This window comes from Prionailurus bengalensis, chromosome D1, assembly GCF_016509475.1.
Source record: "Prionailurus bengalensis isolate Pbe53 chromosome D1, Fcat_Pben_1.1_paternal_pri, whole genome shotgun sequence".
Classification (NCBI taxonomy): Eukaryota; Metazoa; Chordata; class Mammalia; order Carnivora; family Felidae; genus Prionailurus; species Prionailurus bengalensis.
Window position 1 is genome coordinate 37929643 of NC_057346.1, and position 27778 is coordinate 37957420.

Genomic DNA, 27778 nt, shown 5'->3' on the forward strand with positions numbered 1-27778 from the left:
AATGTTGGTGTCTGTGTGTGTGCTGCACGCATGCGTGTGTATGCATGTGTGTGTGCTCTATCTCCCCTGTCAGATAATAAGCACCGTGAAGGTATTTCTTCTTTTGGTTCCACACTCTTGTGAGAAGCAATGTGGTTTATTCAGGGGAATCTGATTCTGTAGTTGGCTCTGCCACTAATTTGATATGATATTTCAGACCATTCCCTTCACTTTTCTGGGCTCTACTTTATCTGTATAAATGAGAGGAGTTTCACTAGAAAGATCTCAGGGTCTTTGAAAGTTATAATATCCTATAATTCACTGGCCGACCATCAGAATAGTTGGTTAACTGATGTGTATAAGCGTTTGAAAAAAAGAATTTGAAAAATACGGTGTAATTCTAGTTACCTACTACACAGCTTAATGTCACTGTAAGGTGTGGGCAGTCACCAAGCAGGATCAGAGTGAGAAATAGGGCTGAAGAGAGGGTAGGCCAGATGGTACCAGTAGCAAGTATTTGTGGATGCGGGCTGAGAAGACTAAAGATATGTTAGAAAATCTTTTGCACAGAGGTGATAACTTGAGCTGTGGGAGTCTGTATTTCTGAGAGATTGAGTACAGAGCACAGAGCCAAGGTTAGAACTTTCAAGAGAATCTATATTGAGAGGGCAACTGGAAGAAAAGAGCAGAAAAAAACAGTATAAAGAAGGGCAGTAGGGGCGCCTAGGTGGCTCAGTCGGTTGGGCGGCTGACTACGGCTCAGGTCATGATCTCGCGGTCCGTGAGTTCGAGCCCCACGTCGGGCTCTCTGCTGACAGCTCAGAGCCTGGAGCCTGCTTTGGATTCTGTGCCTCCCTCTCTCTCTGCCCCTTCCCTGCTTGGTCTCTGTCTCTGTCTCTGTCTCTGTCTCTCTCTCTCAAAAATAATAAACATTAAAAAAAAAAAAAAAGAAGGGCAGTAAATTTTAATGGCAATGGAAGTGTAGGGAGAAAAGCAACCCAACAGGGAGGCAGTGATAATACTATCTACCTCTGTGGAGAGGTTAAGGAGGGTAAGAACTGAGAGGAATGAGGTGCCCCTGCATTTGTTCCTCAGGGCATTAATGACATCCAGACAGCAATATCAATTGAATAGTTGAAGGTAGACTTCAGTGTGTTATTAATGATTCTGACATAGATTCAGCAACTCACTATTGAGTTCCTGCTACCTGTCCCGTGTCATGTAAAGCCTATGCATGCCTGTACACACACAGACACACACCTTCCAAAGGAGGAAAGACTGCCCTTAAAACTGAGAAGAGATGTCATCATTCTTCTTTTTTTGAATGTTTATTTTTGAGAAAGAGAGAGAGAGAGAGGAGAGCAGAGGATCTGAAATGGGCCCTGTGTGGACAGCAGCCATCTCGATGTGGGGCTCGAACTCACAAGCTGTAAGACCATGACCTGAGCCAAAGTAGGACGCTCAACCGAGCCACTCAGGTGTCTTGAGAAATGTCATCATCTAAGATAGGAAGAAAGAGTCAGTGTGGATATAGATAAATTTACTGAGAGAGGGACAAGAAGTTAAGACAGTTCATGCCTCACTATTTTAGTGTTTTCATTTATACTAGATTATTGTCGCTAGAACATTGTATAGACCACGTTGACATAGTAATTGATTTAACATATTAATAAATCCATTGGATTTTACTCTTATTTTCCTTTACTGCTCTGTAGTATTATATACTGTTAACTATTGATTTTAAAACATTCTTTTGGTTTTCACTAAACTCTTTGTTTTTTCCATCTACTTTTTTCTACCTCCAGTCTCTATTCTGTGAAAATAAATGTAGTTCCATTCACTAAATCTCACATCTCTTTTTGCTGTGTATGCTGTTCCAAAGCTACATGATTCAGTTTCATGGCTTTAGCTATCACGTAACTGTAACCTCTCCAGGGAATGTCAAAACTAGAAAAGTTTTGCATTTCCACTTACTTGATGAACACATTCATGTGGATATTTTGTGAGAACCTCAGATTCAACAACATCAAAATCTATTGCATGTTTCCACATATCTCATTCAAACTTTTTCTCCTGTATTTCCTATTTTTGTTATTCTGTGGCCTATTTCAGTTGTCTATTAAGAGACCTAATTCAGTAGGCTATTAACTCAGTTCCTGTAGAATTTCCCCTCCATCGATATTCCATAAGCCAGCAAAATATATAACACTTCTACTCAGAAATGTTTAATGGCTTCCCCTGCCTCTAGAATGGGATCTGAATTCTTGGTATCCAGGTTTCTTCACAGAACGTAGTTCAGTCTTTCTCGCCTCCACCCCTGCCATGACCCACAAAGCCAGTCACATTTGCTTCCCCAAATAATCTATGCTGTTCTCCCTCTCTCAGATGTTTTCACTCTTCCATTCTACCATTAAATCCTACTAACAGGCCAGTGTCCCTCAGAAATGACACATCTTTCAAGTCTGTCTCGCCTGTCCCATCACATTCAGTCTTTTCTTCCTTTATATTCCTGTGGTATTTTTAAGCTACCCTGATAGCATTCATCACAATCAGATCCCCAGATAGTTAAATAGGAGTTTGCCCTTCCCATGAGGCTGTCATTTGGGAGCACACCTAATATTGTTGTATCGTACATACTGTCACAGTTGTCACAGTGCACTCATGTAACAGAGTAAGTAGTAAACTGACACTGCCTGCCTGCTTGCCTGCCTGATTGAATGGAATGAATGGATGAATGAAGAAATGCATGACCAAGTAAAATGTGAAATCTTTTGGCCTACTAGTGTATGAGGTGCTGCATGTTTTCCCTGTGGATGCCCTTGATGCCACCTCAGTCTTAAAAATTTCAAGACGAAACTTGTCAGTTCCCCAAACTACCTACTTTTCTTTTTTGCTGCTTCGGCACACTGGTTGCTCAGTCAGCAAGACTTGGGATCGGATTTTGATCCCTTTCTCATCATGTCACGTTATTTGCCAAGTTCTATTGATTCTGTCTCCATGGTGTCCCTTGTATCCACTCCCGTTTCATTTTTACTGCTAAGTTAGGCTCTTAGTTCTTCTGACTTGGGGAGGTCTCCAAATAGATATTCCTGCCCTTGTCATCTGTTCTTTGACCTGTTCTTAAAATAATCTTCCTAAAACACAGAAACTTTCAGTAGCTTCTCACTGCTTTCAGAGCTAAGTATCTGAATATCTACTTATTTGTCATGACCTTCTACCATTTCAGGCTTTTCTCTGATTATGTGTTACAAGTATCCTATACTCCAAAGTGGTCTGTGTCTTACAGTAGCTGTAACATCCCCTCACTCCTTTTTTTTTTTTTTTTTTCCATGCTTTGTCTTTGCTTAGTGAAATTGTTGAGAAGGTGTTGAACCTCTTCCATATTTTGGCTAACCTCCAACACTGTCTCTTTCGTAAAGCCTTTCTCAAGCCCGTACATAAGAGCTGTACATGAGCTTTTCAATTTCCAGACCTCTAAGTGGTTTATTTTTCTCTTATTCATTTTTCGTATTCTACACTGTGCTGTGTTTTGCGTGTGTGTGTGTGTGTGTGTGTGTGTGTGTGTGTGTGTATACTTGAATTAAGGATATTAGAGTGAAAACTCAGCAGAGGCAGAAATCCTGTGTTATTTACCTCTGTATCTCAAGGAGTTCCTAGAACGGTACTGCCTGGCATATAGTGGGTACTCAAGACTATTGATTACATTAAACTGAGATACGGGATAACTGAAACCATATGCTAGTGAAGGGAGATGACAATTTATAGTATCAGGACTGAGAAAAAACCCCCGCCCCTTTTTTTATTTTTTACAATTGGGTCATTAGTAATTACAGAAAGAGCCATTTTATGGGATTCATTAGAGGCAGAAGCCAGATTGCTAGGGATTAAGGAGTGAGTGGGTACTGAGAAAATGGAGCCAGTGAGGATAGACACTTTGTTGTAATGTGGAAGGTGGCTAACCTCTTAAGAAATGGAATGTGATCTGCAGATTTGGAAAGAGAGTTGTGAAGGAAAACCACATGTGGTGTTTGAAGGAAAAATGAGTGTGCTGTCAGAAACATGAGTGCCAAAATTACTCCAAATCATACGTTTTCATTTTTCACCCTGGCGGAGGAGTGCTCCAAATGAGTCAGGCCTCTGAAGCTAATACCAAGTTGCAGTGTATGGAGGGCACAAGGTTAGAGTAAATGAGCACACGTAGCATAAGAAGGCTTGGAAACATAACCATGCTGGGCATTGGGAAGGGTGATGTTCTGAGTCAGTGGAGTTTTTTTTCCTGTGTTCCAGTTTAATGTGATGAACTTATTTAGAAGAGTTACTGAGCCAGTTATATATATATATATATATATATATATATATATATATATATATATATTTATTTATTTATTTATTTTAGGGAATCTCTTCCCTTAATTATTATACATATGTTTTGAAATGTAAGATACTTAAAAACGAATCATTACTTAGCTAAATTAGAATATTTTTCAAATGCATTTTAAAAGATAGATATAGTTCCTACAGTTTCATAGTTCCTATGAAAACAGTGAAAATATTTAAAGAAATTGTGGCTTAAATATCTTGATAGGCTGTCATTCTGTGTACCTGTAGGCGGGGGTGTTGAAGTTATACAGTGATAACTCAGAGCTCCTGAAATAAGTGTAGCTGTTATATTTAGTTTTAGTTTCCCTAAAGGATATTTGCAAATATCCCCTTAAAAACTATGTTGTCAGAAATACAATATTGGAATATTTCTATTTAGTCCGAGTCTTAACTTCATATTTAAGACTAAGGCTGTGATTATAGAATTAGAAAACGTAAGTAGATACAAACACATAACACTTTTTGGACAATTTAATTTTTCAGCACTTATTTAGATATTATATCGCTATAACACAAGGTAGAATACTCCTTTTAGAAGCCGTAGACTATGTTAGAACTAAAAGGGATCATTAGGCCAGGGTTCTTAATCTTCAAGTCCCTGACATTGTAAGTAAATCAGAGAACAGCTTTCATGAGACTCTCAAAGACATCTAGGATCACCAAAAGACACCACTAAAATGGTCTAATTGTTACTTTTCACAGATAATAAACCAGAATGGGGAAATGGGGAAAAAGTCATTTGTCCAAGGATATTGCTTGGTTTTTTGGTTCCCTACTACTTTTTAAACCATCCCAATGGAAATAACACATAGTCCAAAACCAATTCCCAGCTGTTAAGGATTATTTGTTACTCACTTAAGACATAATCTCTTTAAAGAAATGTTTGTTCCAGTGTGCTAAGAAGTTTTTAAATGTAAATGGAACACTATATATGGTGTATAAAACAATATACACACATTAACTCCAGAAGGAAAATGAGATCGTTTACCTTCCTCTGTCCTTGTTCTGTCCCTCCCTCTCCCCCCACTCCCTTTACCAAGTTTCTTTTTCATTTTGTCTCGGATATGCTAGTCATGGCCTCTGATGAATCATCCAGTCTTTGATCATTCTCATTCATTTTTCACTCACTAGTTGATTCAAGAAATATTTCCTGAATGCCTGCTCTATGCCAGGCACCATACTAGGTCCTAGGAATAGAATGGTGAGCAAAATTCACATGGCACCTTCCTTCCTTGAAGTGTGTGTTCTTGGGGGCCATAGATGTTAATCAAACATTTGTAAAGATACGTAAGAACAGGATTTTGTAGTTAGGAAGAACTAAAAACACGAAGTACTGAGAGAACAACAACTATTAAGGTGTCTGAGGCATCTGTTCAGATTTCCCTGAGGAGGTGATGTTTCAGTTGAGAGCTTAAGTCAGGAAGGAGTTTGGCATAACCATGCTCCCTGCAGAGGGGCCAGCATATTTAAGGATCTCCAAGAAGGCCAGTGTGATTGGGCTGAGGAGAGCAAGGGGAAAGAGAGATGCACAAGAGGAAGCTGGAGGAGGGGGTGGGGAGCAGATCATGTAATGACTTGAAGGCTGTTTGAGGTTAAGAGGAAGGGGGAGGTCATTGGAGGATTTCAAGCAGGGGAATGGCCAGACTGGTTTTGACTTTCTGGCTCTTATGAATAATGCTGTTATGACCATTTGTGTACATTTGTATGTATTCATGTGTTCTTCTTGGTGGACATACGTTTTTATTTTTCTTGGGAATATATTTAGGAGTGGAATTGCTGGGTCATTTGGAAATTCTGTGTCACCTTTTAAAGGACCGCCAGACTGTTTTCCAAAGTGGCTCTTTATCACTTTACAGTTCTCCCAGCAGTGTAGGAGGGTTCCAGTTTCTCCTTATCTTTGCTAACATTTGTTATTGCCTGTTTGACTATAGCCACCCTAGATGGTGTGGAATGGCATCTTATTGTGAGCCCCTTGCTTTTTCTTAGGATTCTCAGTGATTTGGCACCAGGCTACCTATTTGCCCTTTTATCCATTTAGTTTGAGTAACTATTCAAAATCTGCCCTGTACTTTCCCAGACTCTTTTTAGAATTTTCTTGTCATACATGCATATTCTTGTGATTTGCAAAGCCCTGATCTGTGCCTTGCAATCTTTAAAGGCCCAGTTTTCTGTCTTCTTCATTTTATCATTGAGCCATATGGAATTGTTGATATTTGACCATTTTACCTATAGAAGTAGTAATTTCAAATGGTTCATTTTAATGTATTTCTTGCTTTCCTCTAATCCTCAGATTACTACCATTTCCCCTGAGTTTTTTTTTTTTTTTTTTTTTTTTTTTTTTTTTTTTTTTTTTTTTTCTCCTAGCCTTTCTTTCTGCCTCTCATGGTATTGATGTGCTGATGTGGTATAGCTTCTCTTACAGGGCTGAGATCTCAAGGGCAGAGGCTATTCTATAACCCAGTATTTTGTACATAGTAAAGGTTTGGTAATTGTTAACTGTCTTTACGAGGAATATGTGCCCTATATAATGAATCAGTATAAACATAGTACGTCAGTATAAACGTTAGCTATAACTGAACGTGCAACATGCAAACATGTTGGAATGTCTGGACTTATTGGAAGGAACCAGTAAGAATCACTTCGGGACTGGCTTCTTAGGGGAAATGAACCCTTAACAGAAGTTTTAGGTAGTTAAAAGCCACAGTTGGTCAGAAGAGAAGACATTTGGAGAGGAGATTAAAAAATACTCAAAGCGGAAAGTGGGAAGAGTCTAACTGCATGAGAATTGGGTTTGGATAGCCAGAGTCAATGGAAGCATGAGCTAGAATTAGATATGGCAGAGAGCTCTGACACTCTGAAAGCTGTGATGCTGAGATTTGATTTGATGAGGAGGCAGCTGGGGCCAGTATAAGCACCTTTGTCATAATAAATGCAAGTGCTAAGGAAGTGTTGGAAAGATGCTTGAGGAAAATTCTTCTTGGAGGTTTGAATATAATAGAGAGAGATGAGACTAACATCCCTGAGTGATTGTAGGCATGAGCTGGTTCCGGCTTTTCCACCAAGTTTTATTGGCTAGAATTAGACATGAAAATGGGAAAAAGGGGCACCTGGGTGGCTCAGTCAGTTAAGCATCTGATTCTTGGTTTCAGCTCAGGTCATGACTTCACAGTTCCTGAGTTCAAGACCCCTGTTGGGCTCCACACTGGCAGTGTGGAGCCTGCTTGAGATTCTATCTCTTCCTGTCTCTCTCTCTCTCTGTCCCTCCCCTGCTCATGCTGTGCCTGTCTCTCTCAAAATAAATAAACCTTAAAAAATTAAAAGAAAATGGGAACTAAAAATTATATTCAGTGTGAAAGAAAGGAAAGGAAGAAGAATGGAAAATACAAACTGTTTCTTCTTGGAAATTAGTTTGTGCAATTGGAATAGCTGTTAAGTTGAGGCAAACAGTTTTGGGAAATGTAGTTAGTTCTCTGGAAAACAAAAATAGGCCAAATGAATGAATATTCAGCTTCTACTCTTGGTTTTCTCAGAGAAGCGTTCTTCTTCCTGTTACTATTTACATACTCTGGATCTGGACAACGCTGGCTCTGTCACTTATTAGCTGTGTGACTTTGGGCAAATTACTCAGCATATCTTTCTAGAGCACTTAAAGCTGTTTTTAAGAAACTGAGAGAAAAGCCCAGGGTCACGTATTTCTTTTTTATTTTTTATTAAAAAAAAAATTTTTTTTTCAACGTTTATTTATTTTTGGGACAGAGAGAGACAGAGCATGAACGGGGGAAGGGCAGAGAGAGAGGGAGACACAGAATGGGAAACAGGCTCCAGGCTCTGAGCCATCAGCCCAGAGCCCGACGCGGGGCTCGAGCTCACAGACCGCGAGATTGTGACCTGGCTGAAGTCGGACGCTTAACCGACTGCGCCACCCAGGCGCCCCCAGGGTCACGTATTTCTTATTTGATGCTGTCAGAATGATAACCTAGGCCAACTGTATTTCCATCTAATGATATTTCCATCTTACACCACTGCTTTTAAGACTGCTGCTTGTCAACAGCGTGGTAGCTGAGTTCAGATAAATACTGGGTTCCTAAGCTTACTAGTAGTTTTTTCTTTCTTTCTTTTTTTTTTTTAAGATACTAAAGCTATGATATTTTGAATTTTTTAAAGAAGTTTTCAAGTATACACAAAAGAGAGAGTTGTACAATAAGCCTCTGATTACCCATCACCCACATTGAAGAGCTGACCAAGAGTTTGTCCTATTTGCTGTATCTTTTTCTTGTTTTCTCCTAAACTATTTTGAAGCAGATCATGTCTTCAGTGTGCGTATTTAAAAGGTATAAACATTTTTCCACATAAGCTCATAATGACACCTGAGAGTATCAGGAACGGTTCTTTTTCTCATGTAAGGCTCCTCCATACCACGTTCCCCTAGTTGTCTAAAAACTATCAATTTGTCATGTAGATACAAAAGCCAGACATTACAAATGATTATAACCGTGAAGCCTCTTAATTTAGAGCAGTTTCCCTCGATTTAATTTTGCTGCCCTTGTCCATTTGCAGACTTTTTCTATAGACCATCTCTCTGTGGTTTATTTACACGTTCGTCTGTACCTGTGCTATCCAGTGCATTCGCCATTAGCTACCTGTGGCCATTGAGCACTTGAAATATGGCTAGCCTGAATTAAGATGTGTTGTGAGTATAAAATGCACATCCGATAGTATGAAATAAAGAATGTAAAGTATCTCATTAATACCTTTTTATATTGACTACATGTTGAAATGGTAAAGATTATCATTGATGACATCATTAGGTCTCTTCCAGTGGGACTCTTCTGTCCATTTGAATACTTTTTAGAACTTCATATCTTATTTTGTATAGAAGGAAAATACTTTTTTTGTTTTGTTTTAGAGAGAGAGAATGCACACAAGCACATGTGTGAATGGGGGAGGGCAAGAGAGTGAGAATCTTAAGCAGGCTCCTCGCCCAGTGTGGAGCTCGACCTTTGCTCAATCTCATGACTGACCATGACATCATGACCTCAGCTGAAATCGAGTTGGGCGCTTAACTGACTGAGCCACCCTGGGTGCCCCAGAAAAAAAAGTACTGTTAAATCAGAAATCTTCCACTTCAAAATCCAAGAGAAACTCCTTTGGTGACTTTCATCTTCTGTGACCATCAGTTCAGGGTTGCTTCCAAAATACAATATAAGCCAGGGCAGCTTAAATCACAGTAATTTATTTCTCTCAGTTCTGGTGGCTGGGAAGTCCAAGATCAAGTTGCTAGATGATTCAGTCCTGATGAGGGCCTTCTTTGACTGGCTTACAGGTGGCTGTCTTCTTGCTATGTCCTTGCATGGCCTTTCCTCCTTTCCTCAGTGCATTTATTGTTTGGGGATGGGGTGGGGGAGGGGGAAGACTGAGGCAGGTGAGGGATGCAAGCCTTCTCTCTTTCTCTTCTTATAAGGCCACCAATCTTAAGGGAATAGGACCCCACCATTATGATCTCATTTAAACTTAATTACCCCCTGAAAGCCCTATCTCCAATTACAGTCACACCAGGGGTTAGAACTTCAACATAAGAATTTGGGGTGGGGGCACCATTCAGTCCTGAGTGATGACAGGCTTCATTTTTAAATGGCATTCACAGTGTCAACGCGTGTGCTTCCATAGCGATGGTAATATTCATTTTTTAAAATACTTTAGCATAACAGTGTCCAAGAGAAATAATTTCTTATTTTGTCAATACCAGATCTTTAATGTTAGTTCCTGCTATTTTACTCCCTTAGCAAATCTTTGGTTACAGTCACTGGGGGAATTTATATTCTCACTTGTAATATGTCACAGCTGGAGTAGTATTAATGAGAGGTGACCCAGCAGCTTTGCCATTACGAATGTATTTATTCAACTAATCCGACTTGGGGGATAATACATGTTACATGTACAGTGATATTCCTTTGTCATAAATAATAATAACCAACACTTACATGTGCCAGATATTCTTTTTCAGACACTTTACATGTTTTATTGAGAGCAAGGAAGAGGAGAAACGATCTGTGCTAAAGAAAGAATCTTGGAATAGTATACAATAACAAAAGTATCTGAGAGGAGCTTGTAAGTGAGTAAATGCAATAAAGTATACAGGTCTTATGATCAAAATACATACAGTGTACAGTAAAGGGAGATGAATGGGGCAAAGTGGGCATGGAAGTGCATGGAGGCCATTGCAGGTAATGTCAGCAGGATTAGCAAAAGACAGAGGTATGAAATTGCTAGAAAACACAGGGAATCTGCAAGTCATTCCCAATGACTTCAGATGAGTAAAAGCTATAGCTGGTTATATAGAACAAGGGCCAGATCATGGAAGACTTCAAGTGTTATGTTAAGGAGTTTGGGCTCGATTTGGGAGGGATTGAAGAATCACTGAAAATTTAAGTTGGGGAATGATATGATCAAATCTCCAGTTTTGAAAGGTCACTTTGGTATTCAGTTTGGGATGATATATTGGCTGTGTAGGAGAAATGAGACAGGTGATTTGCTATAGTCCAGGTAAGAGATGTTGAATTACAAGAGTAAAAATTAGGATGGAAAAACGGATGCATTTGAGATGATAGGGAGGTAGACTGTATACAACTTCGGATTGATTGGATGTGATGGGTTGCTGAGCACTGCTGAGCACTCATGTCCTAAGGGGCCCCAGTTTGAAGATTTCTTCTATTAGTAGCCAAGCTTTAGCACAGGCGAAGACAGATCATTATATTGATTCAAATTTAGGGATTAACAGAGCAGTGATGGCCAACGGATAGGATATAAGGTGCTGAATGTTTGCCAAAGAGATTTTAAAATATTGCTATACATTTTAGGATGGATAGGGAGGCAAGTGAGAGGCAAAAGGAGAGCAAAAAAGCATGAATGATAATGACAAATGGAGAGGTTGAGGGATGAGTTGTCCCCATTGTGTTGAAGATTAGATGAAGGGAAAGTTAAGAAAGTGAGATTTCTGGAAAGGATACCATCTGACTGAGGAGAGAGATTGGTTTCCTTGTGTTTAAGATTACCGAGACTGCGTAGTTCCCAGAAATGATGAAGTCCAGGGTGTGACGAGAGAAGTGCATTGCTAAAGTGGGAATGTGGGTGAGGGATGTAGGAACTGAGGAGTTTTGAGACAGGTTGTCGCTGGTTTATCCTTGTGGACCTTGAAATTCCCATGATGATGGCTTTGCAGCAGAGAGAAGCTCTGAAGAAGAGGAAGTAAGGCAAGTGAAAAAAAGTTCTTAGTGAGTGACGAGGAGTAATGAAAAGGTAGGTGGATGACAGTAATAAGGAAGCTGTATAGCCAAATGCCAGGAACCTCAGAAGAAGCCTTTTACATAGGAAGGTGGAGAGGTAATACTAGTGGAGAAACATGGGAGTGGAGCTGGGAAAGTGCTGGTTTCACCTTCGGGTTTTGTTAGATGTGGGGGAAGAGTGTCTAGAAAAGGCTGCAGGGCAGTGGGTTCCCGGGAGGAGGTGTCAGCTGGGGCACAGAGAAGGAGGGAGAATTCTATTGAGGATGTGAGGCAATCAAGTTACTCTGGGATACAGATTCTGGTACAAAGGTTAGGAAGCGTTAGTAGCTGAAAGAAGACCTGAGCCGGGAGAATGGACAGAGGAAGCACATAGTCCAGAAGACCTGACATTTTTGAAGAGAGGCTCAGGCTGACAGGGGCGGCAGGAATGTTCGGGCAGACTGCAGTGAAGTTTGCGGGCCTAGGAAAACCGAGGACTAAAGTGGTGGTGGTGGTTACTTGATGAGGTTAGCAGACTGCAGTCTTTGCTCCGAGTTCAGATGCCTTGCCAGTTACAAGATTCTTATCCTCTAGCAGCTTATAATTTAAGAAAGAGATGGCCACATAACCAAAGAACTCTAGTCTAATGTGGAAAGTGTTAGGTGTGATTATAGAGTAGAGGCAGAAGTCTGTGAAAGTGTAGAGGAATGGGACTTTAGTTCCAGCTGGAACACCAGGGGAAGACTTCTTGGAAAGCTTGCTTTTCAACTGGGTCTTAAAGAGCAGGTAGGATGTTAATAAAGAGATGGGGAGAAAGAGATGTTCTGTTTTGGAATAGTGTGAGCAAAGACATGAATTCAGGGAAATAAAGAGCTTGTTTGTGGAACGGCTCATAAAAGATACACAAAGAAAGTTGGACTTCAATATGGAGCAAAGGAGCAGTGGAAAAGAGTAGTGGTCGTTAGATTGTATTATACCAGTGGCCCTTGACGATCAGAAGCACTCGTAGAACCCATCTGACGGAAGAAAAGCCGACTGAAAATAGAGCTCTGCATTCTAGGGTATTTGTGGCTGCCTTCAGTCTGAGTAGCCGTAAAGGGCAGCACTTCCTGTTTATACCAAGAGAACGTTTAATGGTTCTGGGGCGTGTGTGTGCGTGTGCGTGCACGTGTGTGCCATAATCACAAGAACGGCACTAGGATATAAACCCTACTGTGGTCTCCTCCAGCCTCTCCTTACTTGCCTGGGGATTGAAACCTTTTGTAAACTGGTTATATTGAAGTACACATCAGTGCTGCTTTACATATAACATTGTGCATCATAGTATCTTCTCTGAAAGAAGTTAATAATTAAAAGCTGTTTGCCACACGTTTGCTTGAAAGACTGATTCTTTGAATCCGAGACTACAAGTTATTAGTTGCAGAACTTAATTTTTTTTGTTATTTTATTTCCCTTCGATTTATTTGCTTCATGCTTTGGCTTTAAAGAACCATTTGCTTTCTTAGTGGGACATGCTATTATATCTTCTCTGTCAGAATTATTTTTTCTGAGTAATATACTACCCGTAGTTCCAGATTGGTTTATTGCCTTTAATTTTATTTGTTCTCTCAGAAGGTCAACTATGCATAAGAAGTAGTACACATTTGAACTTGGCCAAAATAGACTTTATGAGGTGTTGCTATATCATTTAGAATTGTATTTGGCTGTATAGAATATAAAACTCCATTGCAGTGATTTAAGAAATTGAGCTTCATTTTTTTACATAACAAAATTACACAAGTAGGAAGTTGGTGTGGATTCTGCTGCTCAGTGATACTATGAGGACATTCTGTTCTTCCCGTTGTTTGGCTCCTTGTTCTCAGCAGGCCAGCATGTTGGTCATGTTTACAAGATGGCTGCAGTATTTCCAGGCTTTACATTCTTGCTCCAGGCAAGACAAAATGGGAAAGGTTAAGGACTACCCTGCTGTTTCTGCTCTCCTTTATTAAGAAAATAAAAGGTTTCCATAACCATTAGCATGGTTCCTCTTAAATTCACTGACCAAAATTGTGTCCCATGGTTCTCCTAGCCAGGAGGAAGCCCAAAGGAAGCTTGTTATGTTGGGCTGGGCACATACTGCCCTCATCAAAGTCAGGAAAAACAGAGGTTCGTATGTACATGGAGTAGGCAACAAATCGTATCTCTCAAAATACTGTGCCAAAGTTTGATTATTTTACCTGTTACTTTAATACAGATGGTATTTAATTAATCAGAAGTTGGCTACAACAACAAAAAAATAAAAGAGGAGGAAAGGAAGAAAACATTCTCAGTCTGTCAATTTCTCTTTCCTTACATTATAAAAAACTAGATAATAGAATTTCTTATGGCTGCTCCTTTGTGTAATATTATAGGTTCTTGGGTGTAAATAAATAACAACCACAAATCATACCTTGAAATAGTTAATAAAATAAATATATGTTTGCATTTGAAAAAATATTATGAAGTGCTTCCACTGGAATACCGTTTTTAATACATTTAAATGGATTTCTTTTGGGAGAGATGATTTTCACATTGTATAAATATACAAAAGTGTTTTGCAGATGGCATGATCTTATACGTGGAGAACTGTAAAAGCTCTATGAAAAAACCGTTAAAACTAATAAGCAGATTCAGGAAAGTGATAGGATAGAAAAGCAACATGCAGAAGTCAGTTGGGTTTCTATTTACTAACAATAAACTCTCCAAAAGAGAAATTAAGAAAACAATTCCATTGCAATAGCATCAAAAAGAGTAAAATATTTAGGAAAAAATTCAACCAAGAGGTTAAAGACTTGTACAAAGAACACTATAAAACTGTGATGGAAGAAATTGGAGACACAAATCAATGGAAAGTTATCCTGTGTTAATGGATTAGAAGAATTAATCTTAAAATGTTCATGCTAACCAAAGTGATGTACAGATTCAGTAGATATTTTCTATAAAAAATTTCTATTTTCTATTTTCTCTGTAAAAATTCCAGCAGCATTTTTGACAGCCTGAAATCAGTGTGTAACCACAAAGCCCCAAAATAGCTAAAGCAGTCTTCAGCATGAAGAGTAAAGCTGGAGCCATCATACTTCCTATCTTCAAACTGTACTACAAAGCTATGGTTATCAAAACAGTATGGTACTGGCATTAAAAAAATAGATACATTGACCAGTAGAGCTGGATAGAGAGCCCAGAAATAAAACCACACACATACAGTCAACTTATCTTTGAAAAGGGTGCCAAAAATGTATAGTCATTTTGTTAAAAATGGGTATCCACATGCAAGAGAATGAAATTGGACCCTGATATTGCACAATACATAAAAATCAACCCCAAATGGACCAAACGTTTAATTATAAGGCCTGAATCTGTAAAACTCCAAGAGGAAAACAGGGGAAAGGCTCCTTGGCATTGGTCTGGAGAATGGTTTCTTGGATTTGACACCACTAGCACAAGCAACAAAAGCAAAAGTAAACTAGCAGGATTATATCCAATTAAACAGTTTCTCTACATCAAAGGAAACAACAAAATGAAAAAGTGACGTAAAGGATGTAAGAAAATATTTTCAAACCATGTATCTATCTGTTAAGGGGGAAATGGGGAGATTCTGAGCAAAGGGACAACGTTTTAGATATACAGTGAATAGTTCAGGGACCTCATGTATAGCCTGGTGACCATTGTGAGGAATATTGTATTGTTTACTTGAAATTGCCAAAAGGATAGATCTCAAATTCTCTATACACACAAAAAAGGTAACTGTGTGAGGTGATGAATGTTGAAATTAGCTTGATTGTGGTACTCATCTCACAGTGTATACATACATCATGTTGTACCTATTAAGGCATTGTACCTACACTATTTCACAATCACGCCTCAGTAAGGCTTAAAAAAATAACAGTAAAAAATGAAGTGACAGTTTCTTTTGGAGGAGATGATTTTCCCATTGTATAAATAATGTACTTAAAGACAGGTTTATGGTGGACAAATTTTAAAACAAAAACAATTTTTTAAAGTTTATTTTGAGACACAGAGTGTGTGTGCACATGCAAGCAGGGGAGGGGCAGAGAGAGAGGAAGAGAGAATCTTAAGTGGCTCCCCACTGTCAGCACAGAGCCTGATGTGGGGCTCGAACTCAGGAACTATGAGATCATGACCTGAGCTGAATTCGAGTCGAATGCTTAACTGACTGAGCCACTCAGGCACCCCAAATGTGTTTTTTAAGTATCACAATCTCAAGATGGATTCTTTTATCAAAATCTAATGAAAAAATTTTTACTTTTGGTGTGAGAAAGACTTGTAGTATGTTGGGAGTGACGCTTGAGAAAAATATATTTTTTAATCAGAACTTGAAACTTCAGTTCAAAGTGCCTGAAATTTCTCCACCATTGGTTTTTCTTACTTTGAATAATTTTAACTTTCTTTTAGTGATAAAAGGAAATGACGTAAATCATTCAGTTTTTGACATAGGTATATTTTCACTGTGTTTTGGAATTTAACAAACACAATACATGTTAACAGTATACATAGGCACTGAAGTAGATTTTGTGGAAAAGGAAGACCCAGCTCTCCCTTTTGGGGTGATTAAAATGTAGGAAAATGTATATGCCTTAGGTCAGTATACAATTGGAGAATAAAAGTAGAGCGTGATTACTTAAGGTAATGGAAGAAGTAGATAGGCTTGTTTAAAGCATAGAATTTGATTTAGTGGTAAGGTAAAAGGTGCAAAGACAAGCTCCTCTTTTGTCTTTAGCTTCTGTTCTGCTTATCCAGCCCCGTTGAACTCTTTGTAGTTTCTCAGAGTGTTCTGTGTCTTTGATTATTCTACACCTTTGCAGTGCTTTTTGGTTTTGTATGTTTTTGGAATTCCCTTACTTGTTTTTCAGCTTGGCAATTTCCTATCTTTCAATAACATCTCCTCTGTCACATCTTCCCTGATCTTCCTGAGTAAAGTCAGGTTCCTCCTTCTCCTTTGGTCCCATTTTCCCCGTTTCGGTCCCTCTCTTTGTGTTTGTAATGTGTTAACCTCGAAGGTAAAACTATCAGTTATATTTCCAGCGAAATGGGTTTATTCAGAAATGACAGAGAATTGCAGTTTGAGACATGCAAGTTATGGCAAAACCATAGGCAAGTCCGGAGAGCAAAGGAGAGGAATGAATGCTCTTTTATATGGAAAAGGGGGCTTTAGGAGGGGCTGTTCCAAACAGGAGGGGTTGTTATAAACAGAGAGTCCACTGGAGTAAACTGGGTTTTGAAGTGTAGTGTCTTTGATTGGCCTGCTTGTGACAATCACTCTTTGGCTGGGCTGTTGCCAGGCAAGGAGATCATCTTCCTCCTACTGGGGTGGTAAAGGATAGGCTTCTTCTGTTGGGAATTCAGAGGGCTGCAAGGAGTGGTAGGGCACGAGAGTTCCACCTTCTGGCCTCCCGACTCCATTTTAAATGAGGCTTCCTTTATTCAGTTTCACAGTGGCCGGTGTTCTTATCACCACGCACCATTTACTTATTTGTCTTTGCCACAGCTTGTGAACTTCGTGAACATGAGGATTATATATTTATCTCCAGATCCTAGTGCCTGGTGTAATGGTTTTGCACATTGGATCATTCAGTGAGTGTTTATTGGATGAGTGAATGGATGGTTGAATGAAAAGAAAGAATTAGCCCAGAGTTTATTTAGGAGTACCAGGGAAGTCTGTTCAGAGGAAATGTGGTAAGAATACTTAACCCTGCAGGTATGGAGAGTTTGTAATTTACCAGTATTCGGAGATAAGATTGAATAGGCAATGTAGGTCAGGTTGGCAATGAAAGTTTTAATACATAACGGAGTAATAATTAGTAAAATTTCTGAAATCATGTTTTAAAGCCCCCCCTTTTCAAGTGTGTTTTTCAAACACTGTGCTTTTGTATTTTGTAGTGCTTCCACTTCTCATTCAGAGAATTCAGTGCATACAAAATCAGCTTCTGTTGTATCATCGGATTCCATTTCAACTTCTGCAGACAACTTTTCTCCTGATTTGAGGGTATGTATGCTGCTTTTATGTTTTGATGTATCTTGTTAGCTGTTTGTTGCCAACACCATGAGTATAGCCTTGCACTAAGTACACAGGAGGTCTTGATGGAGCAGACTCCCAAGACATCAGTCTTTATAAAATATCCCAGAACAGCCCAGCAGATTTGGAAGTCTTATTTATTTGCAAAACAAGAATGTATAATTTATTTCTACATTTGATAACTTTTTAGTTCTTTGCCAAAAGATACTTAGTGGATTTTGTTGTGGTATAAAAGATTGTCACGATTACTCCCTTGCTGATTGGCCAATGCTAGCTAACATTTTATTGAGTACTTACCATATGCCAAGTGTCCTTCTAAATGCTGTAATGAAATGTCTCTTGTAATACTTCTTTCAATTCTGTGAGGTAGAGACTATTTTCATTATCATTCTGCAGGTAATAATAGCTCAGAGAGATAAATAACATGTCCAAAGTCTCATCGCTAATAAATTCTGTGGCTAATATTCTAGCTCATGTAGTCCAGTTCTGGAGCTAAGTCACTTAAATATTATGCGATAGTTGCTACACATCTCGCTATAGTTTAAATACTCTTCTATTTGTTCAAGGTCTTGTTGCTATGAAATTAATCACATCGGTGATATCCCGTAGCATTTTGTACGTTTTTGGATTCATCTGCTTTTCTACAACTGTTTATCTATGAATGATAGAGCAAATGAATTTCATGTGCAGTGCCGACTCTTAATTCTTAGAATCTTTTTATTCCGATCAAGTGGCTGCTTTCCCAGTGGTTATACTTCCCAATTTTAATGAGAACATTGTTTACATTAATGAAGTCATTTGTTGGTGAGCATATACTGATACTGTATCTTTCCCTTATATTTCACTTTCAGAACAGAATCCAACAAATGTAAGAATGTAGGTTATAAACATCTGTAAAGACTGCTGCTTATTTGTCCTTATCTATCTTTTGTGAAATGTCAGAAAATAATAGCTTGAGTATGACATGACTTTAAATATCACTAAAAATAATAGAGATTTATCTTTATAATCTGGATATTTATTGTGCTAATTATGAAGGCTTCATAATATTCTATTATTTTGACACATAACATACATTTAAGGCAGGGTTCATCATTAATAATGCGGGATATAAATCCATCATTCCCTGTCCTTATTTGCTATTTAAAAATACATGTGTTATATATATATACACACACACACACACACACACACACAGACATACACACCTAACTTTTGTTTATTCATTATGTTAATGCAAATCCACTGTGGGCCTATAAGCCTCTTGATAATTTTGAATTTTTTTGGCCAACTTCTAGGCAGATTGTATTAGTTAAAAACACCCTTTGTTTTTAACTTTGTATTGTGACTGGTAAAGAACTCAGAAATGGGAGAAATGTCACTTAGGCTTCTTGATATACTTAACATTATTAATATTACATTCTACCTGCTGTTTCTTGCCTGAAATAAAATACAAATACATGGTTCCGAATAAACCATTTGTGTGTTCTTGTGAGGATTTAGTTAAACTACTTGAGTGGGTACATATGTGAATTGCATCACTTCACAGGATGCTGACAGATGGCCTCTGCTGTCAGCTTCTTTGCAGACAGGTCCCCTGTCATTTCCTCACACACCATATGTATTATAAATAAGAGTGACTGACTTACATTGGAACAAATGAGGGTCATAATGTTAATCTGTATGTTAAACATAATTTATTTCTTATTCTTTTTAAATACTTCTTAAAATTTAGAGCAGTTTTGGATTTACAGAAGAATTTCAGAGATAGTGTGGAGTTCCTATATACTTGACACTCCGTGTCCCCTATGAGTAATGTCTTACACTTGTATGGTACATCTGTCAAAAATAATGAACCAGTGTTGAAACATTGTTATTAACTAACGTCCATACATTTTCCAAATACCCTTAGTTTGTACCTAGTTTTCTTATTTTTGTTTTAGGATCCCATCTAGGATATCACATTACATTTAGTTAGTCATGTCTCCTTAGGTATCTCCTGGGTGAGACAGGTTTTTAGACTTAGTTTTTGATGATCCTGACAGTTTTAAAGAGCACTCAGGTGTTCTGTGGAATGTTTGATATTTTATCCACTATTAGACTGGGGTTATGTCTTTTGGGAAAGAAGACCACAGAGGTAAAGAGCCATTTTCATCACATCATATCAAGGGTACATGCTATCAACATGATTTATCACTGTTGATGTTAACCTTAATCACTTGTTGGAGGTAGTATTAGGATTTTCTTTGCAAAATACTTTTTCTTTTCTCTTCTTTTTATAGTATACTCTTTGGAGCGAAGTGCTATGCACAGCCCACATTTAAGCCCACCTTGTTGTCAGTGGAACATCTACATATTTTTCATAATTCTTCTACATGGAGATTTGTCTCTTTTCTCTCATTTATTGCTTTATGCAATCATTTATATCAGTATAGACTCATGGATATCTATTGTATATATATATATATATATTTAAATCTTTTGATTTTTTTAAATGTTTATTTCTGAGAGAGAGAGAGAGAGAGAGAGAGAGAGAGAGAGAGAGCGCACGAGTTGGGAAGAGGCAGAGATAGGAGACCCAGCATCTGAAGCAGGCTCCAGGCTCTGAGCTGTCAGCACAGAGTCTGATTCGGGGCTCAAACCCACAAACCATGAGATCATGACCTGAACCAAAGTTGGACGCTTGGCTGACTGAGCCACCCAAGCACCCTTCGATTGTATATTTTGAATTGCAGTTCAGTACTACTTTGTTGCTCAAGTTGTTCCAGCTCCAAATTAGGAGTTATTTCAGTCAGATCTTGTGTCCCTTTGACATATTGCCATCGTGTTTTTTTCTTCTTTTGTTCTGAGCTGTTTTAGTTTACTAAGGAAGCACTACAGGATGCTCCAGGCTCATCTTGATATTTCCTAAAATTATCCATTTCTCAAGGAGCCCAGGTTTCTTTTGTTGGAGAATGGTATTGGAAACCAAAATCTGGGTACTAGGTGTGCTTACTTTCTTATTTCATTTTATAACTTGCCAAAAAGGAACAAAGCTCTTTTATTTTCTTTCGGAAGCAAAAGATCATTTGCATGCATTTTATTTGGAGGTAATATTGTGGATAGGGTGATCACATATGCACATCTGTCTGGAGTAGGCTTATTTTATGCCTGTTTTCCCTTCAGATTTAACCTTAGACACAAAAATGTCCTGAATTATTGACTTTCTCAGTACTATGGGGTACCAAGGGTATCTTTTCAATTTATACATCACCTTCATGACAGTAGGAATTATCTCCATTAGTGCCTTATGAATTTAGCATCTTTCACAGTTAGAGGGCCCCTCAGAATTTTTATGAGATGAATGAACTGTACTTTCCATAGTAGTGTGTAGGCTGCCTGTTACCCTGTTCCCTCAGTGTTGTTGTTGTTGTTGTTGTTGTTGTTGTTGTTGTAATGTTTTTATTTATTTTTGAGAGAGTGCAAACAGGGGAGGGGCAGGCGGGGACAGAGGATCTGAAGCCGGTTCTGCACTGACAGCAGCAAGCTTGATGTGGGGCTTGAAGTCATGAACCATGAGATCGTGACCTGAGCCAAAGTTGGATGCTCAACTGACTGAGCCATGCAGGTGTCCCCCTGTTCCCTCAGTTTTAAAGATATGTTTAGTTGTTAGTCTTCTTTTCAGGTGGGGAGGGAGAAGAATGATTAACATTACATCAAATGTTAATATCCTTTAAAAAATGCAGCCCAATTTCGGGTGTGTGCTCTTTTCAGAGGTGGGATGGGAAAAAGGAGGTGCTTCTAATACTTGAGAAACATCCAGCTTGCTATTGATAAATATGTATACATGCCTCATCTCATTTAACTTTCACAACAGTCCTGTGAGACAGGTATTATTACTCTGTTTGGCCAGTGAGAAATCTGCTAATTCAGAAGAGATGAATTAAGTCCTGTGCTTAAAGGCACACAGCTCAGTGTTGTCCTTACGTGGTCTCAGGTTGGTCATATTCCTGTACAGCACATTACCCAGAGAGACTATCCTTCCAAGACTTGGCTGCTCTTTTCGAATGTGCAGTGAGATTTTCTTAAGTAACAAGGAATATCTTTAATACATTTTTTGAGGTAGCAATAACAGCTTTCAATATTACTTCCTTAATACATGAACATTGCCTTTCTGAATAATCAGAAAACGAGGCTTTTTGTAATAAAAATCTGATCTCCCCTCTCCCCAATTTTCTTAGCGGATTGATATTTTACTTTCAGTGTGTATACCTTTACTGGCCATGAGGTAGGAGTGAGCTAGTTAATTATAGGTGGACCCTAACTGGAGACAGCTGCGTGCTGTTCTCTGCCTGATCGCGGTGCGGCTCTACTCACGAGGTGAAGGGCTTGGTGCGGAAGTGATGGAAATCATCATTCACAGATGATCTGAAGTTGATTAACCTCTAGGCTCTGAGTTCTCCACAGAACCTCAACCATTTATCCCTGCCTTAATCTTTTTAAAACTCCTTTGTAACAGCTTCTAAATAAGTATAAGCAACACTGTGCATTGAAAAGCTAATCCAATTTCGTTAAAAATCTAAAATCACATTGCATAAGTTTTCTACTACAGGTGACACTTGCCTGAAGGATAGTGTGTTACTTGGTCCAGAGGTGAATGTGAGAGCTTCTGTTAAGGATTTCTTACTGAAACAAGATTTGTTGCTTCTGCGCCAGTAAAGAAGGGGAAATTAGAGGAGGTGTGGAACTGTACTAGACATCTCAAACTTGTATTTATCCACGTGCATTTCTCTTTGCATTTTTCATTTTTAGCCCTGCTTGTTGTGGAAAAAGTCAGATACAGATAAAATCCAATACATGTGCTTCCAAAAAATTGAGCACAAACTCAGCCTTTGTAAATTGAATCATGCTTCCTCGTGAATAATTGTAGAGTGCCTCATTGTAGAGTGCCTCTTTGCCTCATTTGCTTTTCACTTTGCAGTGAAACTTATTTAATTAAAAAAGCAAAAAAAAATTTTTTTTTCCTACATTTTTTCCCACCCACCCCCTTTTTTTTTCTCTGCCCCTCTTTCATACAAAAATTTTAAGGCAAATCACTTTTTTGTTTTTAAATAAATCTGCAGTGTTTAAAATTGGGCTTTCTTTAATAAGAACATACTTTTAAAGTTTGACACGTGGTGGAATTAAGAACCTAGGGAGCTTGGCGTCTGGTTGGTTATTTGCTGACTAAAATAATTTCCATGAAATGTAGGATTTTAAGATTCAAACCCACAGCTCTATTTATTTATAAAGTGCAATTTGTATAGCAGTGGGTTTTAGTTAAAGTAAGTTCCTTAAATGGTGGTAATTAAAAGATAACTTGAAAGTCGGGCTATGCAGCATTTTTTTTTCCTTTGTGATGGATGTGATAGGGCACTTATAAAAATGTTTATCTGTGATCCAAAATCAAATATTGAAATGGAATTGTATTTTATGTCTGTTATCCCTTTATTTTAGAAGGCCTGTTTGATCTTAGAATATATGTCATATGTTCTATATTATAAACATGTATATATATATGTATATATGTATATGTATGTGTGTGTGTATATATATATATGAGGTAAAAGTTGTAATATTCTAGGTTTTGTTTTTAGCCATCTGCCCTTATCTTAAAATATTTAATAGGCTTAAATCAAGTAAATTTGATTATCTTTTTAAAATTTGTTATTCATATTTTCTTTATGAAACAAAGGTCAGAGATAATTGGATTATTTCTTATCTAGAATGTGTTCATGAATGTAGTATTGATATGTTCTGAAAGTATGCACATGCAGCCAGAATGAGTTACAACTCATAGAACAGATGTTAGATAGACAGTGAATAGTTGTCTATTACATATAATCATTTCAGTAGCCAGAGAAAAAACTGATTGAAGTTAGCACTTATTCATGATTAACACCACTACCCCTCACACCAGCATCAACTCTTGAGAACCTAGGAATTGAAAAGAACAACTTTAGCCAGATGAAGGATACCCATCAAAACTCTACAGTAAGCCTTATACTTAGTGGGGAAATGTTAGAAGCGTATCCTTTATATGTATATAAGAAACCTGATGCTAGAATTCCTAGCCAGTGAAGTAAGAAAAGAATAAGTTATATAAGAAATGAAAAGAAGAAAGAAAGCCTTTTTTATTTACACATGATTGTCCATATGGAAAATTTAGGAAAAAATCTATATGTAAACCGCCAGCTCTGTTGCTGGATACAAGATAACTTCAAAAAGATAAATCATGCTTCTGAACCTTAGCAAAAATGTTTAGACAGTGTGATTTTAAAAAGATTTCCAGGGAGCCCCTGGGTGGCTCAGTTGGTTAAGTGTCTGACTACAGTTCAGGTCATGATCTCACAGTTTGTGGGTTCAAGCCCTGCATAGGGCTCTGTGCTGACAGCTCAGAACCTGGAGCCTGCTTCGGATTCTGTGTCTCCCTCTCTCTCTGCCCCTCCCCCACTTGTACTCTGTCTCTCTCTCTCTCAAAACTAGATAAACATTAAAATACTAAAAATAAATAAAAATAAAAAGATTTCCAGTCACAGGAGCAACAAAATTACATTACTCAGGGATACAACTACTAAAAGATGTACAAGAACTTTATGGAGAAAGTTATAAACTTTGTTAAAGAACTTAAATCTAAATTAATAGATGAGTAGACACAATAGCCTGGAGATGTCAAATATTTTTACTATATGTCTGTTACTGCAATATAATTTCAAACCAAATTTAAAAGTTTGTCTTGCAGAAGTTGCCAGCTTGATCCTAAAATTTATATGGAAAGGTAAAAGGTCAAGATTACATAAGAGGAAAAATGAAGAGGGGGGATTCACTTAATCCGTTGTAAAGCTAACGTAATTAGGACAGGAATAGATGAAGGAGACACATGACAAAGTTCAAGAATGATATTTTAGCAGTTCTGTATATATGACAGAGATGGTATAACACATCAATGGGGAAAGAATGAACTGTTTGGTAATCAGTGCTGAATTTGGTAATCAGTGTTGAAATAAAAAGTTCACACATACACAAACAATGAATTTATTAGATTAAAAACCTAAAATTGAAAATGAAAAATTTAAAATTTTAAAAGAAAATATGTGATAATATCAGTATAGCTTGTATCAGGAATGAATTTGTAAATAAGACCTAAGAATATTAGCCATAAAAGATTATTATTCAATAAAAAATAGATTTTAAAAGTTTTATTTATAGAAAAAATAAGAAGTTTTATTGTGCTAAAGTAGTAAGTAGGGACCTTTTCTTGTTTATTGATTATGTTTTTCTGACCTCTGTCTTATATTAAGCTCTACAAAGGCAGGAACCCTGGTTACATCCCTACTGCACAGAATAGTGCCTGAATAAAAGTGACTTAAAACAGCTATTTTATACTTGCGGCCCCTTGCAGCCTGGAGCTCCCTGGGGCACTGGAAACCTTTGCCCTCTCATTTGCTTTGTTTCATTGGTGGAAAAGTTTGAGGAGCACCCCTAATTGAATGTCTCTTGGAACCACTTGTTAGCTACATCTGGGAAATGAAAGAAGGAAATTCTCTATTTTATTCAGAGTTCCAAATAAAATCTGTGCATTTGTTCACTAACTCACTGCACTCTCTTGAAATTTCTGGAGTGTTATGGGGAAACAGTGTCTAGTAAGATGTGGTTTCTGCCAGCAAGAAGCTTAGAGTCATGTAGTGGGAAAGGAGGTAAGCAAATCAGTGATTATTACATGATAGATACTATGAAGATCCCTTGGGAGCAAAGAGGGCAGAACATTCTAAAATATTCTAAAGCAGAACATTCTAAAGTTTGTATTATAGGTAAATAAGGTGCTGCTGCATTTAAAAATACTTATGAGAAAGTATTTGGATGGCATTTACAAAAAGAAGAATATAAAGAAAAATAAATTTATTGGGTAAGAAAAAAGAATATACTACAAGCCCCTTGAGGGCAGACATGTTTGTCGTATTTCCTGTTGTATTCTTAGAACTCACTATCTAGAATGTGGAAGGTACTCAAGAAAAATTTGTTGACTGAATCAGTAGAAGGGAATGAGAAATATAAAGTTATTTACTCATTTTCCTGTTTACTTTCCATTCTTAATAGTTCCCTAGTTGTTATGTCTGGTAGGCTTGCCTTTTCTCTGCTTCAGCTAATGCACCACCATAAGGCTAATCTTCCTCTGACATCACTTTCATAATATACCCTTGTTTAAAAATTCTTCAAGGGGATCCCTGTTTCTCTGAGAAAGTGGAGACTTTTAAGCCTTGTGTTCAGGGTTCTCCCTGTTTGGTCCCATCAAAGCTGTCACACTGTATGTCCATCTTTTCAGAAACATAAGCCCACCACTTCAGATAGGGATTCTTGTTATCATCCCTTAAACATCATGTGCTCATTCCTACTTCCGTTCATGCTGGCTCACACATCTGGAATGTACTTCCTTCTACTCTTCAGTGAAACAGATCATGGTCAGTATGTTAATAATAGACTCAGCCCCATAAGGTGATTCCAGTCCATTATCTTTTTTTTCCTGATAGGAGATATTTGGATAATAATCAGAAAATGTTGAAAAAAACTTTGAAGAAATTAGGAAAATTTGGAAGAGAGACAAGACAGAAGGCAGTCACTAATTCACCTCTGTCATCAAAGAACCACCAAAATCCACCTGAAAATATTCACAGTGGTCTCATATTCATCCTTAATAGGGAAATGATTTCAGTCCAAACTGTCATGATTTCCATTTTACTGCAACTTTTCTCCCCAAAATTACCATTAACTCTCTTTTGTAAGATTTTGTATCTTTTATAACAACACTAGTTTTTTTTTTTATTATACAAGTAGTATAATGAAATAAAAATTTGTGGGAAATAGAAATAGGATTAAGGAAAAAATTAAAATCACCAGAACTTTTACTACTCGTACTCTTAGTATTTGGTACACAGAGACTCTTCCATAAAAATTTCTACTCTGGGGGTGCCTGGGTACCTCGGTTGGTGAAGTGTCTGACTCTTGATCTTGACTCAGGTCTTGATTTCAGGGTCTTGAGTTCAAACCCTGCGTTGGGCTCCATGCTGGGCTCCACACTGGGTGTGATGTCTACTTAAAAAAAAAAAAAAAAAAAAAAAAAAGAATTCTACTTTGACATTTACAAGATTGGGTATCAGAGTAAAAGATCCTCAGCTCTGCTCACCCTAAGTTTATGTTACCAGCAATTGGCTAGGCTCTAGTAAGTAATGTCTTGCCTACTGTACTCCATCTATGGTGTGTTCATTGGGTTTGTAATTAACTTGATGTGGTTTGAAGATATTATTAACCCCCTTAAGGCTTAAAAGAATAAAATCTCCAAATATCTTAAAATTTTTAGTAAAAAGAGCCAAATAATTATAATAGAAACATAATAGAGATTGTTTAAAAATTAGAAAGCATGGGGGCGCCTGGGTGGCGTAGTCGGTTAAGCGTCCGACTTCAGCCAGGTCACGATCTCACAGTCCGTGAGTTCGAGCCCCGCGTCAGGCTCTGGGCTGATGGCTCGGAGCCTGGAGCCTGTTTCCGATTCTGTGTCTCCCTCTCTCTCTGCCCCTCCCCGTTCATGCTCTGTCTCTCTCTGTCCCAAAAATAAATAAACGTTGAAAAAAAAAATAAAAAAAAAATTAGAAAGTATGAAAAGCTGATAAATGGGAAAGCATATTTAATATGTTCATGATGCAACAGAAATAATATTGACTGTATTCAATTGATATTGAGGAGATTAGGAAAAATGTATGCACCTAAAGGTTATTTAATTAAGTGGAATACTAATTAACATGGTGCTGATTCTGGAGAAGACAAGAAGTGTTTCAGACTTCAAGATTAAGCATAATGAAAGTGCTGCTGATAGAATTTCTGTTATAACACACACAAGATTCCATATAATCATCTTTATATAGAGAGAAAAGGCACATAAAAAGGTATTTGACAAAATTCAACATCTATTTCAGTTTTTTAGAACTTTTAATTAGAAAAGAATAGGTAAATACTTACATAAGCATCTTGCTTAATAGTAAAATATTAAATTAGTAGAAGTAGTCCCACTAAAGACCAAGATAAGATTACCTGC

At 37.8% G+C, this 27778-nt stretch overlaps 1 protein-coding gene across 3 annotated transcripts in view; it reads left to right on the forward strand.

The window, feature by feature from the left end:
* Positions 1-27778, forward strand: part of MTMR2 (myotubularin related protein 2) — a 117403-nt gene that overhangs the window by 23076 nt on the left and 66549 nt on the right. For all 3 annotated transcript variants that reach the window (XM_043579890.1, XM_043579891.1, XM_043579893.1), the window contains one exon: positions 17538-17643. In XM_043579890.1, the coding sequence (XP_043435825.1) occupies positions 17538-17643 (106 nt within the window). The remainder of the gene's footprint in view (positions 1-17537; positions 17644-27778) is intronic.